Source organism: Zeus faber, assembly GCF_960531495.2.
Source record: "Zeus faber genome assembly, chromosome: 14".
Lineage (NCBI taxonomy): Eukaryota > Metazoa > Chordata > Actinopteri > Zeiformes > Zeidae > Zeus > Zeus faber.
The window spans coordinates 21,470,869-21,487,453 of NC_137200.1; the positions used below are offsets into that span (position 1 = coordinate 21,470,869).

Below are 16,585 nucleotides of genomic sequence, written 5' to 3' on the forward strand. Positions count from 1 at the left end.
TTCCGCCGCCCGCCCGGACGTCGCCCCAAAAATCCGTGTGAGAATAGAGAGAGAATCGGGCCTCGGCGTCTAGAGAGAACCAAATCGAAAACGGGCCCACAGCGGTCAGAACACCACAATATCGCCGCGGGCCAATCGGGAACGGGCTTTTTTATTTTTTATTTTTTTAAAGAGAGGGGGAGGGGGGCGGGGTTAGTTTGGGGCGAGTCTGAAGGCTGAAGGAAGGTTTGTCCGCCGGCAGCTCCCCCCTTTTTCACTCCGACCACAGACCGGGAACGGGGGCGTCGCTGGATGGCTCCGATCCGGGCGGGAACGTCCGCTCCCTGACTCCGGAGTGCGCGGGGAAAAACCCGCCCGACCCCACGCCATATAATAACCTTTTTATCAAGAGTTTATTGCGGTTCCTCGCCGATTAATTTCACGTCAAACAAATAATAAGTCAAAACAATCCCAAACATATTCATTCAACATCTTTTTGCTAAAAACACTGTTAAGGAGAAAAAAAAAAAGGAAAAACAAAGGAACATTTTCAAAAGTGAAGTGTACCTTTTCTCCCCGACTTGAAATTGGATCTTACCAGAGGACTTTGAATTTTATTGATTTTTCTGGAAAGGGCGACGTCATTTCCGCGCGGGGCAAGAGGACACGCCCCGTTTTACCGGGTCCACTCCCCAGCCGCCGTTTTTGGGGAGACGGCAAGGGGCGAGACCGGAAGTGGTCTTTTGGGGTCTTTGCCTGTATCTCCAGAGAAAATAAATGTGACACATAAAGAACCAGAATGGAGGAGAAGGGGGAAAAAGAGCTGCTCATAAATTCTGCCATTTTAATGCACATTTTGTTGTGCTACGATTTATATTGAGAGGCAGTTAGGCTGATATATATATATATATATATATATATATATATATATATATATATATATATATATATATATATTTAGGGTTTTTTTTTGTTTTATTTTGGAAGTATCTACGCAAAGCAATCAAACAGAGGGGAAATTCTACAAATTTGTGAATGTGTATGACCCAAATATTAATTTTTAAAACTTTAAAACAGATTTTTTTTTTTTTAATCTCTCCCCTTAAACATGTTTTAAATTAACATCTCCATTTAGGATTGCTCAATATTTCAATTCTTTGCAGAAATGGTTTGAATATCAATTCCAATTAAATAAATCCAGGAGGGGATTTCAGGGAACTTCAAAATAAAAGTGTGCGCACAAATTATAGTTTATTTATTGAAATGCGGTATTGCAACCCCAGAAAATATATTTTACTACATATTCGATTTTTTTTTTTTTTTTTGATTTATGCCAGAGAGAGATATCGAACTGAATTTATTTTACTCACATTACGTATCAGCAGGGCTCTGTTCTTTCTCCTGAAGCCTCTGGAACGGGATTTGTAAAATAATCTGTAAGTGAACGAGTATGGTCATGAAGATTCAATCCATCCATTATGATTATGACTCATTTGGGTGAAGGCTCGTGTTTAAAATCGAGATCAGATACACATCATGAGGAATATTACAAGGTTTGTAGACTCAAAAATAACACATATGCCGCCACATAACATCTTTGGAATTTCCCTTCAGTGACATTTATATTTTCTTTTTTTTTTACCTGATATGCCATCTTTCTATTTAATCACTTGCGTATATTATTATAGCGATGAACAGAACAAAAACAGTACTTTTGAACACAGCATCTACGGTACGGAACGCATCGGTGCATGCAACTAAGTTCCTAATTGTTATGTGGGATTCTACTTGTGATAATTGTGTTTTCAAAATAGTAAACTTGAATTATTTTCATTTTGAACTATATTTGTAAAGTTATATTTATCTTGTTTTGTTAAATATATATATATATACAGTATATATATACAGTATATATATACATACATATATCTTGTTTTTTTCGGCCCATTGATTTTATTTATGAATTTATGAACCATTGTTTGTTTTGCATTGTTTTCATATCATTCTGTTGTATATGCAGGGATGTCCTTTTATAGGGTGTGACGCCTTGACTTTTCTTCTATTGTATCAGTATACACAAGTCGTTCAATAGTGTGAATGAACATAATCTCAGTGAACAGCAACATTCAGGCTGCCAAAGCATGAAAGCATGGTTTTCCAATGTAAACACATCGAACACAATGAAAATCACGTGTCTCACTTACTTTGGACAGGAAACGTTATATTTGGATTCCGTTTTATTGCTGGTATTCCTATTATTCTTACAATTTAGCTTCATTTTATTTCACGTTTTTTTTTTTCTGGTTTTAGTAGATCTACATGCATATTTAAAGCAAGTCATGAATTTTATTGTATATTTTTTTTTCTTTCTTACTTTATATCTCTGGGAATATGTTTTGGCATTTGACTTCCTAAATGATACACACATTATAAGCATGCCCTATGGGACAAATCACATTTTTTTACTCTTGAATAAAATATGCATGAATAAAAAAAACAATAATTCAGTTCAGTTTCTCACTGATATGATGAAACAACCTGGATTTGTATCAACGTTTAGTTTATCAACGTTTAGTAGGAAAAACTGTCTTTTGTTTTGTTTGTTCATGAGAGTGTTTTTCTATGAATGTGATGATAGGAAAATGAAAGAAAGCTTAAAAGGAGATCTCTGGTACCGTAGCTGATATAGTAGCAGAATAAGGAATGGAGATAGAATTACGACGGGGACGACTATAATTAATGCTTTTGTTGGGATTTTTGTTATTATTTTTCTGCTTGGCACTTTGCCAAGTGAAAGTGTCTGGCGCGCAGCAACCGCAGAACCCACGGATACAAAGGAAGCGTCGTATTCAGGGCAGTCCAGACATTTTGTGGTTCAAATTTGATCCGAGTCGATCCATATTTGGGGCAGGAATTTGTGAAAAAACGCGCCGAAGAGAAAAAGAAAAGAGCCGAAGTAACGGACGGAAGTAGGCGAACACGGGGGGGCGTTCCGTTTCCTTTCAGGGACACAAATCTTTTGATTCAGTTCACTAAAAAGATTTGTTTGCTGATTTGTTCACCGATGGATTCGTTCAGTGAGTCCTCCCTGCAGCCAAAGTCCGCGCAGGAAGTCTGCCGGCGTATAATGACGTTAAAACAAGTTTGACGCTCCACTTCGTTCAATTATAAATCAATTATGGTCTTGGTATAGGCTCCATATTATTTAAGGAATACAATTGGCTGTTGTTACATTTAATTAGTTTGTGTCTGACTATGATGGACTACAGCAGACAACACTTTTAACTACTGTGACCAGACGTCCCGGTTTGTCCGGGATTGTCCCAGCTGTGTCCCGGCAAATACCTGTTAAACACAAAAATGTCCCAGTTTTCAGCACAGTTAAAATAATAATAATAATAATAATATTACAATACTTAAAAATGCTGCGTTGTGCGCACACTGCAAGAGTATTGGACACACATGGTGGAAATGCCGACATAAAATATAATATTAAGACGGCCAAACATAGGCGATAATAATAATAAATATAGCTGCAGGCAGCAATACACAGGGTCAGTTATCTACATTTATTCCAATTTTTCGAACTCCCATGGAACGTAGCTTAATTTCGTGCTGTCGCTCCTCTTTACATCAACATTACGACATTTCATCAAGTTTTTAAACTTTTGGGACTAAAATTAAACGGACATGATTCAGAACCTTTGCTCGGGGGCGGCAAGCAAACTCCATGTGTGAGGACACGAACGCGGAATATGTTTCGGACTGTTTGGACTCGTGTGTAATGACTCGCTCCAATGCCGCAAAATAAGGGGGAACACGGCAGCGGGTTGAATGGAAGAGACTGTGTTAATATTTACAAAAAGGGCAAAACAATAAAATATCAAATGAACCCGCCGACGTCAAGCAGGTAAGACAATACACACACACATGCATACACGTATACATCGTAGCCACAACCTGCACATATGTCGCGAATTGGATGATGATGTCATAAAGCGTCTTACTCCACAAACTCATCTCGCTCCACCGCCCGACCGGAAGTTTAAGAACCTTGGCGATGCGTGAACATTCTGCTACTTCTGATCAAATTGTATCTGTTTTTCACTAATTCCTGCTGCGAATATGGATCGATGTGGATGAAACTTGAGCCACGAGATGTCTGTGACGTCCTGGTTCTAACGAGACTTCAGCCGTGTTCGTGTGTCCAATGGTTGTCCTGCTCCAGACACTTTTAGCCTGAAAATGGCCAAGGGGAATAATAATAAAAGTAACAATCCGAAGAATAACAATGGGGTTCCATACCTGCGGGATGGACCCCTAATTATAAATATTGCTGAAGGCAGCAATACACAGGGTCCAGGGTAGTCGGTAATAATTATTTCATGGCACTTTGTAAATCCATAATTCAGGATTTTTGTATACATTGATATCTCTGGAATGTCTCTAAATTCTGACAGTGATATTATTGGATTTATATTTTGTAGAACTTACTCTGGTGCGTGCCAGTTGTCCTGAGAAGCGTATTTATTTATGACGTTTAATACGCTGCCCTTTGTTTGATATAATTGTCTTCTGGTAATACTTTAACATATTTATTTTAAATTATGGTGAATAATAAAGGTTAATAGTAATAAAATAATACCTGTCACTTTGCAACTTTGTATGGTTAAGAGTTTGTTTCTTATATTCCTTTAGTTAATGTCCAATCGCGACTATCTGTGCGTGGCTAATCACTATACTGCAGCAATATTTATAATTGGGGTTCCAGCCCTGTACCCTATTGTTATTGTTCAGATTTTATTATTTTTATTCTCCCTGGCATTTTTTAGGCTTTAAGTGTCTAGAACCCAACAACCGCTGGAGCTACGGACACGGTCGAAGTCTTGTTAGAACCGGGACGTCTCAGACATCTCATGCTTCGAGTTTGATCCATATCGATCCACATTCGGAGCAGGAATTTGCGGAAAACCGATTCAATCTGACCGGAAGTAGCCGAACATTCGTGCATTGCCGACACACCAAGATTCTAAAACTTCCGGTCGGGTCGTGGAGCGAGATGAGTTTGTGGATGAGGACGCTTTGTGACATCATCATCCAATTTGCTTTATATGTGCAGCTTGTGGCTACGAAGGCACATTCGCACCGTGCGAGCGTAAACACTGCGTGTGCGTGTGTGTGTGTGTGTGTGTGTGTGTGTGTGTGTGTGAGTGATTGTGTGTATCGCCTTACCTGCTTGACATTGGTGGGTCTTATTGTTTGATATTTTATCTCTTTTGCCATTTTTGTACAAGTAAATATAAACACAGTCTGTTCCATCAGACCGGTGTCGTGTTATTTAACCCTAACCCTAACCCTAACCCTAACCCTTATTTTGCGGCATTCGAGACAGTCCTTACACACAAACTGAAGGAGTCCAAAACATATTCCGTGTTCGTGTGCTCAGACATGGAGTTCGCTTGCAGCTCCGTAGCAACGGGTCTGAATCGCGTCTGTTTTATTTTAGTCCCAAAAGTTTCAGAAGTTGATGAAATGTCTTTGAGGGACAAACAGTGTTTAATCCGTTTGAATTCAATCACTTCCACACGGAGTGATTTCCTTCCACAGAGACACCGTGAGGCAGGACTCTGTGGACTACAGGAAGTAGACAGCTACGTTCACATTTTTAGGACAAAGTAAAAACATGCAACAAGTGTATCAGCCATCAATGTCACCAGGACTCAGAAAAGTTGCATCACTTTGTCATTGCGTGAGTCGATGCCGCGTTCAATGGAAACTCAAGGGAAGATTTGAACTTGTTTTCGTAGTAATGCTGATGTAAAGAGAAGCGACAGTACAAACTGACGCTACGTTCCATGGGAACTTGAAAAATTGTAATTGGTGTCGATAATGGACCCCGTGAATTGCTGCCTGCAGCTACATTTATATTATTATTATTATTATCATTATTTATATATTTTTTAATGATTATTATTATCGGTTAATACTGTATTCCATTGAAATAGGAACTCAGAAAATCCTATCCCCTACTTGAAAAAGTGCAAAGGAACCTTTTAAGGCCACGTGGCGTGCCGTATTATGTGATGTTGAATGTTAACGTTCGTTTTGCACCTCGTAGAATTCACAAGCTTGGCAAACAGACATTATACACACACACACACACACACACACACACACACACACACATTTTCTGCAGGCGTCCGTCCATCTTCCTCCAAACGGAGGCTATGAATGACGTGGGGCCCTGACGCGGAGGGGCGACCGCCTCGGAATGACCGATTTCCCGAGTTCCTGGAAGCCAGCACGATGGCGGCTGATGAACTGTAGTTGAGGTTTCTTGGAGTGAGCGCGTCGGCTCCCTTCAAAAGGCTTTATTGGCACAGGAAACACCCGTTTGCATCGACAAAGTAAGTGGGAAAGAAAAAAGATGTTTACATTTAAAAATTACACAAACACACACACACACACACACACACACGTAAGAATGCTATGTTTTTAAAGTGGAGATTACCTTAAAAGTCATCCACATCTCCAGTTAAACAAATACAAACACATGAGGAGAACCCAAAGCAGGACGACCAACACCGCTGGTGAAATAAAGGACACCTGCGTGTACGTCGTGCGGACACCAGATGGCGCTGGCGCGGCGTCGGCTCGGGAGCCCAGCCGCCGCCGCCGCCGCGCAGAGCGCCGACGCAGGGGGACGAGCGCTGAGGATGCGGCGGCCCGCGGGGAAACCTTCGACCCTCCCGGTGTTTACGCCCGCCGCAGGTGGCTCCGCAAAATGACATCCGACGCAACCGTCGGATGAGACGATAGCGCGGAGGTTTTTTCCGGTTATACCCCCCCCCCTCCCGCCCGGCTGACACAGAATCGCGTTCGCTCGCTGGCGGTGGTCCTCTGCCGCTCACTCCCCTCGGCTGGAAGCTAACGGTTAATGCTAACGGCTAAAGGCTACACGGCTAACCGCCTCACCCCAGTGCTGACATATGACACCGACTTCCACTGACACTGACAGGGCCCGCCCGACCGACGACCGACCGACCGACGGCGCGGATCCCGATCAGCGGAATATCCAGTCGGCGCCGATGTCATAATGGAAAGGGAGGAATCGGATCGATTGATCGAAAAGGCCAAGCTGTGTCTGCGGTCCGGACGCAGAGAGAAGGCGCTGCAGCTGCTGCTCCAGGCCCAGAGCGTGTTCCCCAGTGCCCGGGCCACAGGTAACAACACCGCGCCGGGTCACCGGCACCGGAGCGCTAGGGCTGGATCCGGCGGTGCTCTGCCTGTCGGGGCACCGCAGAGTCGGACGCCGAATGGGAACACAGCCGCCCCCCTCCCCTCCCCTCCCCCGATTAACGTACCCGATTTCAGGTCTCATTTTGGGACTGTTTGGCCGAAGGGAGTATTTTGGAACACTACGGGAGAATGCGATTGCGTTGCGGGTTTCTGCTCCGGGAGCCGCGACCACCGTTACCTCGCATGGAAAAGGAATGCGCTGAGCCGCGGACACGCGTGGGAAGAGTCGAACGAGCTGTGGCGACCACGCGTGGTTATTAATCGGGATGAATCGATCGGTTGTTCTGACTCCAAAATCGCACGCTTTCCCTCCGAACCCGGAGGAGGGAGGAGGGTTGACCCTGGTAAACGTGTCTGTAAGAGGCACGGGACTCAGGGTGCGTTTGCATCAGTTGGGTCGAGGGAAATGTTATGGTTTGGTGTTTACCTTCTGCAGTAGGTGCACGGTCGTAACATGCGTTTCGTGCTACTGTTACGGTGGCGTTCGGTCAACCCTCCCTAAAAAAAGAGAGAGAAGCGAAACGTTTATAATCGCGATTGCTTCCACGGCGATGAATCGTCCGCCGAAAGGTGGCGATCGCGACGGCGACCGCCGAACACAACCCCCCCCACCCGACCCTGCTGGGCCCGGGCCCAACGCGACCGCCAGAAATACCCCCGGCGGCTCAGCGGGCGGGCCGAGCTGCCGCAGCGGTATAAGCGGAGAGAGGTGTCGGCGTCACAGATGAACTGGGCTTTTTTTTTTTTTTTTTTTTTTTTTTTAAATAAATGACGTAGGAACCGGCCCCCACGGTGGCAGCGCTGTCCTCAGTGACGTTTCAACACGGACGTCTGTCGTTTTTACTCCACTGCGTTTCACGTGATTTGAGTTGAACATGTTTGGGTTCGTCGCAGTTCATGAACGAATAATAATAATATTAGTGGAAAAATAACCACTATGAAACACAAATCTGTGTTACCATTTCAAATAAATGCCACAATCCATTGTACGAATGAATGAGTCGTTTGTGCGTGATCGCATATATTTTCGTCAGCTACAACTGTTCTTCTTTTGGGGCTTCTCGCGGCGGCTTGCGTCCCGAGCGCGGGTTTAAACGGCCGATTTGACGCGGGTGCGTTCCGTACCCGCGGCCTGCGACACGCCCGTCGCGTCGGGGGTGGAGCGAATACAGAAGAAGAACAATCTTTATTTGTCACACAGCACCGCCACACTACACCACATGCACTTTGAATGAGTGAAATGAGGCCTCTGCGTTTGACCCGTCCTGGCTTGTCCTTCCTCCGGGGGCCACGGCCAGGAGCAGTGGGCAGCAGACGTGGACGCGCCCGGGGACCAGGTGATGAGTGTCCATCGCTGGTCAGACGATGATGTTGTGCATGTTTTTTTGGGGGGGTCCTTACTGACGTTAGCTGGAGGAAACCCCATGTGAGCACGGGGAGAACATGCAAACTCCACACAGAAAGGCAAGGCCACATACAAGGACTGGATCCCGTCGCACGATCTGACTTCGGCGTTTTTGAAGACGGCACATTTCAGTTTGTGTTTTGTTTTTTTTAACCTTTATCCGGTGCCGGCGCGTTTGCCTCGCGCCGCCGTGAGCCGTCCGGTGGTTCCGTCTTCCGACTTTGTCCGCCGTAGCGAGCGTCCCGGATCCGCTCCAGGATCCACTCCGCGCGTTGACGCCGACGCCGGATGTGCTGTTCTCACAAACACCGGTCGACACGAACCCGAACGGATCCGCGGGCGTCGGGAGACGAGAGGACACGTTCGCACGCGCCGGAATGCACGCACGTTGCAAAGCCGACGGTTTCCGAGGAAGGGCGGTCATGAAACGGTACAGGATGCAAGCCGCCTTGAAACTCTTAAACAACAGTTAAAGGTGTGAGTGACGAAAATATATTTAATCACATTTCAATGGTTTACACAAGTAATGCATGACATATTACTGAAACCCAAATATATTTCTGTTTTTTTTTTTCATGTAAGCATCTGAATAGAAATTTGTGGATTGTTGTTTTACTCATTTGTTTCCATTTGTATTTATTTCTATTCGTGCCTCCGCGCCGGCAGCAGCCGTCTACTTTCTCGTGACCGCCATATCTCAGGAGCCCCTGGAGGGAATTTCCTCAAATTCGGCACAAACGTTCCACTTGCACTCCAGGATGAACTGATTTGATTTTGGTGGTCAGAGGTCAAGCTCACTGTCACCTCACAAAACACGCGTTTTTGGCCATAACTCCCATAATTCATACGCCAATTATAACTAAATTTCACACAAACGACGAATTGGATCAAATTAGTTGTTGTATTGCACACTGGGGGAAAAAAACCCCCAAGAAAAACGGCGGCTCGACTTGAAGAATCTCAGTCGACTGACGGGTTTCCGACTGATGATTCCACTCGTCGACCTTCAAGGGGCAGCCCGAGATAAAAAATGTTATATATCCAAGAGGTTAAAGGTCAACCTCAATGTTCTGTAGAAACGCTTTTCTGGAGAGAACCGATGGGGAGGTTGGGACCGTATTTCACATTTGGTCGGACGCTAATCTTGGGTGCCCGCCGTGAAACTGAATCTGGTGTGTGTGTGTGTGTGTGTGTGTGTGTGTGTGTGTGTGTGTGTGTGTGTGTGTGTGTGTGTGTGTGGGGGGGGGGCATGTAACCCTGACCGTGTGATGGCAGTGGGCACCACCTGTTTCACACCTGGGTGAGATGATCCAGGGGCTGAATGAGCTGCCAATCTGCCACAGCTCCTTGTAGAGAGGGTGAGAGGTGATGGTCCTGGTCTGGATCAGTCCTCTGTAAAAAAAAAAAAAAAAAAGAATAAGTGAAGACAGCGGGTTTCTCACGGGAATCATACCTTTTCAATATAGTGCTAACTTCTGTTTCACCAAAAAATACACTTAATACCTTTTTTATTCAATTCCTTAAGTCTACAACCAGGGTACTGATACAACCAGTACGCTGTAATTCTAGTTTTATGTATTTGTGAATTATGATGCAGAACTCCCTCCATAAGTTACTTTAGTTAAAAAATATAAATATCAATAATTAATTTCAAAAATAATATTATATTAATGAATATTATATAATATATAGATTCAATTAAAACACATATTTATATCAACAGTTTATCCAGTATGACATCAAGAAATCCTATCCTAAAGAAATTAAAGTAATAGCTATAAAAGTACTATTTTGTTTGTAAATTGCTATATCAGGATCTGCACGAGCACTCATCTGCACAAAACAACTGCAGTAGTTCTTGATGCCGTGTCAAAGTCTCTACCGTAACTAGATTCAAGAGCAAGTAACCTATAATCCTTGCTTACATGCAGTACTTTCACTTTTACTCAAGTAATTCTGTGTCGGGGCATTTGTACTTTTACCGAAGTGGAAAATCTCTGAACACCTCTTCCGCCGCTGGTGGTTTCCTTCAGTGCTGATCGACGCCATCATGAGGAACGGGAGCGGCGCCGCCCCGGCAGCCGACCGCGTGCCGCCGCCGCCCGGCTGGCGGGACGCGGACGACGGTCGGGACGCCGGGGACCGCGCCGGGAGCGGCGGCGGCGGCGGCGGCGGCGGCGGCGGCGGTGGTGACGACAAGAAGAGCTACACGGAGGAGCAGCGGCAGGGTGTTCTCAGGTGCGAGGAGACGTCTCGGCAGTGCCGTGGTGGGTCAGGACTCCGGGTCAGGGTTCTCCAACCTCATACTGTCTTGTCTTGCAGAATAAAGAACTGTAAGGACTTCTATGAGATTCTCGGCATTTCCAAGAATGCCAGCGATGAAGACCTGAAGAAGGCGTACAGGAAGCTGGCGTTGAAATTCCACCCCGACAAGAACTTTGCTCCGGGAGCCACCGATGCTTTTAAAGGTACATATTTTCATATGATGCAGTAACAGTTTTGGACGTGCAACAATAATATATGATGTGGTTTCGATGTACCAAGTCGTATTATTTACATCCCCAATTTGACTTAAAAGTCCCTGTCAAGTGAATTCAGTGATTTTTGTTTCATTGCACATGCTCGAAATGAATTGCTGAAAACGTGAAAATACCCTAAAACGGTTTCCCGCCTTTTTTGTGGTCCGGATGTTAAGGGCGTTGGTGCCCCGCCCTTAACATCCCCAATAATAAGCCCCCCAAATATATAGTGGAAATTCCAAAAAAAAAGTAAATAATGGAAATTACCTTTTTTGCTGCAACATCAAAATTGCTCCAGCAGAGCAGGTTTGAAAGTGAAAGTGACTATGCGTCGTGACGAAAGGTCCGTCCCGTTATTTGGGATTCGGTTCATGACGAGTCACTCGGTAAAAAGAGGCGGTTGATTTCCTGACTCTTTGTTGGTGTGATTCCGTTGGCGTAGCGCTTCCATCGAACGACCAGAGTTTTGGATTGTTAAGATTCGCTGGCTCCCCCACTATTTTGCCGGAGTGGAGAGTTGTTCACTACGAACGGCTCGTTTGCGATTCATGCATCGCTATCAGTGGGCCACAGTATGAATCACACACGTACGTGTTTCTGGTTGTTTTTTTACTTGTCAACGGGATCGTGGTAAAGCACCTGTGGGATTATTTGATTGTTAAAAAACAAAGTGCCGCAGCAGAAGCAAGGTTTTTGCGCTGGCGCGGCCGAAACGCTCACCAACACAAACCCAATGCGCCCTCTCCCCCCTGTTCTCTCCGACAGCAATAGGCAACGCCTACGCCGTGCTGAGCAACCCGGAGAAGAGACGACAGTACGACCAGTACGGAGATCAGCCGCAAGCCGGCTGCGCGCCGCAGCACGCCGCCCAGGCTCGACACGGGCCGTACCGCAGCTTCAACAGGGACTTCGAGGCGGACATCAGCCCGGAGGAGCTGTTCAATATTTTCTTCGGCGGAAGGTTTCCCACCGGTAGGTCGACCTTTCTGTGCGCGAGTTGCGCTGGAACTGCGACTGATAAGTCAACGGACAAGTCAACGAGCGCGCCGTGTCTCCTCAGGAAACGTCCACGTGTACACCAACCGGGGGGCTTCGTACGCGCAGTTCTACCAGCCGCGCCGGCGCCGGACTTACGAGCGGCGCGAGGAGGAGCCGGAGGAGAACGGGAGCCAGGTGAGGGAGCCCCCGGCTTTTTTTAAATACCTGGATGTTGATAATTTGACAAAGTTTTCGGGATGATTGTCTGTGGTTTCATAAGATATTTACACTTGGCAACCAATCGTTAGTGATGTGGATATTATCACATATTGATTAGAAACGGCTAGAGCAGTCTGTGAAGTTCGGAAAGCTGCATAACTTTTACCGTGACGCAGTCTTAAAGACGACATTATACTATTGCGATAACCAAAATCCCAGACCAGATCCGTTCTCGTATAACAAGCAGCATGAAGATTTTTGTCTGCTTAGGATATCTCACGAATCGTCACGCAGCTGCTCTGGTCTGATCTGATCTTTTTCTCTGTTTTTTTATTTTTTATTATTATTTATTTTTTATTTTCTTTCTCCCTCTCTCTCCGCAGAACTCCTTCACGGCGCTGCTGCAGCTCCTTCCCGTGCTGGTGTTGATCCTCTTATCCGTGTTCACCCAGATGATGGCCACCAACCCGTCCTACAGCCTTTTTTACAAACCGTGAGTTGGCGTCGCCCGTGTTTCGCTCGAAGCCGGCGATAAAAAACCCCCCCAAAAAAAACGAAACAAACAAAAAAAAACGCAGTGCCCGTCTTCCTTTCTCGTCCTCTTCGCTGGTCAGGGCCATGGGGCTGGTGGTGTCCAGGGAAACACAGCACATGGGCGTGCCGTACTATGTGGACAAGAGTTTTGAGAAGGAGTACCGGGGCGCCGCGCTGGCCGAGCTGGAGAAGACCATCGAGAGCGACTACATCGAGCACCTGCAGAGCAGCTGCTGGAAGGAGAAGCAGCAAAGTGAGCGGCTCAAGTGTAGATGGATGGAACAGAGATGGATGGATAGGACCAAGATAGATGGACAGAATGCTAGATGGATGGATGGATGGATGGATAGAAGACAGATGGGAGGATAGAACCGAGGTGGGTGGATGGATAGAATCCCGGTAGATAGATGCACCCAGACAGTTGGATTCCTCCCTGGAGGGAAATTTCAGTGTTACAGCGGCTCGCATAAGAAATAGGCAATAATAATGCTCAAGCAATGGAATAAAAAATATAAAAAGGAAAATGGCAATATATGGAAAAATGTGAAAATATACAATAAAACCCTGACGGCCAATATGCCAATACACACTAATCCTAACAAAACAAACAAACAACAAATATAACCTAAAAAAACAGAAAAGGCCCAAAAACAAACGTGAGAAATTTGGTCACGTCATGTTTGGTCCACCTGTTAATACTATGCTATTTCACCCTACAGTATACGCTACTTCATCCTGCTATTCTATATTATACTTTGGTCATTATAACACCACCGGATATTATAAAACCATGTACTTTCTAGAGTTATTTGCCGTTATAGATGAATAAAATGAATTCAAAGAATAATTTAAATAATGGATAAAATAATTCAATTCTCTCTTCCAGAGTCGGACTTGGCCAACCTGGGCCAGCTGTACCGAGACGAGCGGCTGAAGCAGAAAGCCGAGTCCATGAGGCTGGACAACTGCGACAAGCTCCACCGCTTCGTGGGGCGACAGAGAGGCGACTAGAGGTCACGCACCCGCCGCCCCCCCGCCCGGATTCATCTCGGACGCCCCCCAAAATTAAATTCAAAGTCTCTTAATAATTGTTGAATTCGTCCAACCGGGCCACTCCGTGGGAAGGCGTGGCCGCGGGCCACCAGGCCGGAAAACTTTGTGCCTCCTCCTTCCCTCTCGGATAGAAGACGCCGCGTCTGGGATAGAAAGACGTCCAGCTCAGCGTGGTGTGGGCACCGGGGGTTTATACTTTCTTATATTAAGGATTGAGGGGTACGCCTGTCAGGTGGGTTACGGAGTCATTTTCTCACACACACACACACACACACACACACATAAAAACAAATGTCCGGCTAGTTTTATGTATTGTCCCGATTGAAACGTATATGTGTATTTATTCACAAGGTACTTTTTCAATCTTCCCGCCAAGCAGTATTACAAATCAACAACCCGTTATCTTTTCACCATTGGGTTCATTCGTGTATGTATATGTGTGTGCGTGCGTGCGTGTGTGTGTGTGTGTGTGTGCGTGCGTGTACGAGATAGATATATAGATAGATATATATATAGATATATAGATATAGATATATCTATATAGATATCTATATATATATATCTATATATATATAGATATATATATATATTTTTTTTTTTCCATGTGGTCCGTCCATCACAATGGGGAAGGAGTCAGGATCAGGACACACTTCAGAGTCATGCACCCGCCCCCCGTCCTTGTTTTGTGAGAGTTCAGGTGTGTCCGTCAGTCCGTCCGTCCGTCCCCTTTGCTTGGTCTCACAAAAATGCACTTTCCTCCGCGTGTCTCGTTGGAATGGTACCCAATATTTCGCCCAGGGAGTCCCATGGTGGTTGTCTGATTTTAGTAGGGCTGTACCCGACTCAAGACTTTTTTTCAGTCTAATCGGATTCGGCTGTAGACTATTCGGCGGGGGACGGGGGGCAGGTGGGGGCGGGTCTTCCTGTGGGCGAGGTAGGCGCCGAGGGCCTAACCCCCCCCAAGGGCGGGGACGCGGAGAGGGCGCGATCGGCGCCACATTTTGCGCACCCGCCGCCCTCTCCGACGGTACAGGCGATGCGCGCCAGCGACGGGGGTGCCCGCGATCAAGTGCCAAAACAAGTGTTTTTATTCTAGATGTAGGTTATTTTATTTTACGTCTCCTCATGGAACGAAACCGTGCGTAAGGGGGACACTTTCTCCGCGACTCTCTCCCCCCGATCGCCCCCTCTCCGTGCGTTGTGCGCAGAAAACAATCTTTACGAGGCTACGGGTCGTGGCCCCGTTCCTCCGTGCCCCGCCCCCACGCTGTTTTTAGTCGTTTAATTTGGAGGAACGGGGCGCGGTGACGGAGGCGAGCCGAGACGTGGACGATTCACACACACATATAAAAATATATTTATGATTCCCCTTATTTATAATTCCCTGTTGAAATGTTATCCCTGTGCATTTTGTAAGCTTCTGTTTTCTCCTGTTATTGCAATGCAAACCGACTGGGGCGGGGGGGGGGGACAAACACGACTGCTCGACTCGAAGAATCTCAGTCGACTGACGATTCGACCCGTAGGCTTTCAGGGGACAGCCCTAGTTTGTAGAGTTGTAGATTTGGATTTTTATTTCAAATGAAGGAACATGGAGTGGAAATCCCGACCCCCGCTGTTCTTTCCGAAGCTCTCCGGATGATGTCGTGCTATTTTTTTCGTTTTTATTTTATTTTTAAAGCATTACACCTTTTTGAATCCAGAATGCGTGCGCTCCCATCTGGGTTTTACCACCCACCGGTCCTCCTCCTCCTTTAGACAGTCAGTGCACTGAGACTTGCCAAATTTGCCTTAGACCGTTGTCACGCCGCCGAAATGTTCTGGTAATTACGAGCACTTTTTTTTTTTGGTTTGTGTATATTTTCATCCTCGTGTCCCTGACCCTTCACCACCTCATTTGCATGCACCCAGATCACCAGTAATGAGTTCCGTCAACTGACGATTGGTCAGGGCATCTCTGTATACGTAAATCTAGTGGAGCCGGCGGATCCCGCAAAGTCTGAACAATCCACAAACCACGAGGATTCTACTTAAAAAAAGGAAAAAAAAAAAAAAAAAAAAGCAGCTTTTTTTTTGTCACTGGTGCACCTTAGAAGAAATCCAGTGCAGAATTCTCCCCGGGGTTTTCCCTTTCTCATTTCAGCAAACCCCTTTTCTCCCTGAATAAAACAAAAGTATCACCAGATCGTTTGGTCGAAGGTTTGTTTTCCGAAAAACACAGCTCAAGGGCCTGCGAAAGGAGCAAAAGGAGGAAATGGCTCCGACAAATGACATCGCATGTGTGTGATTGTAGTCACTAAACAACTTCAGGCCGGTTGATTAAACTGTCATTTTAAAAGAGCTTTGCAGTGGTTAGTTTTTTTTTTTTTTTTCCTGTTCATTCTCATAATAATGCAAACAAAAAAGGTTTGAGCGAAGTTCCAAGCTTTACTAACATTGTTCTATAAAACATACAACAGTCATAACAATGTGGATGTTTGATCTATTTACAAGCGTCTTTTTTTTTTTTTTTTTTTAGAAAAGAGTCATACGCGCCCGGGGCGGGGGGAGGACAAGTCTTTATTGGCAACGCGACGATACGTTCAGGTTTCGCACACAC

At 45.7% G+C, this 16,585-nt stretch overlaps 1 protein-coding gene across 1 annotated transcript; it reads left to right on the top strand.

Moving 5' to 3' along the window:
* The first annotated feature begins 6,804 nt into the window (after positions 1-6,804).
* Positions 6,805-16,327, top strand: dnajc18 (DnaJ (Hsp40) homolog, subfamily C, member 18). Its single transcript, XM_080013863.1, has 8 exons — positions 6,805-7,202; positions 10,717-10,921; positions 11,006-11,151; positions 11,968-12,174; positions 12,263-12,375; positions 12,783-12,892; positions 13,014-13,186; positions 13,820-16,327. Exons 1-8 carry the CDS (start codon positions 7,076-7,078, stop codon positions 13,942-13,944), a joined length of 1,206 nt encoding a protein of 401 aa, XP_079869989.1. The 5' UTR covers positions 6,805-7,075; the 3' UTR covers positions 13,945-16,327.
* Positions 16,328-16,585: the final 258 nt, after the last annotated feature.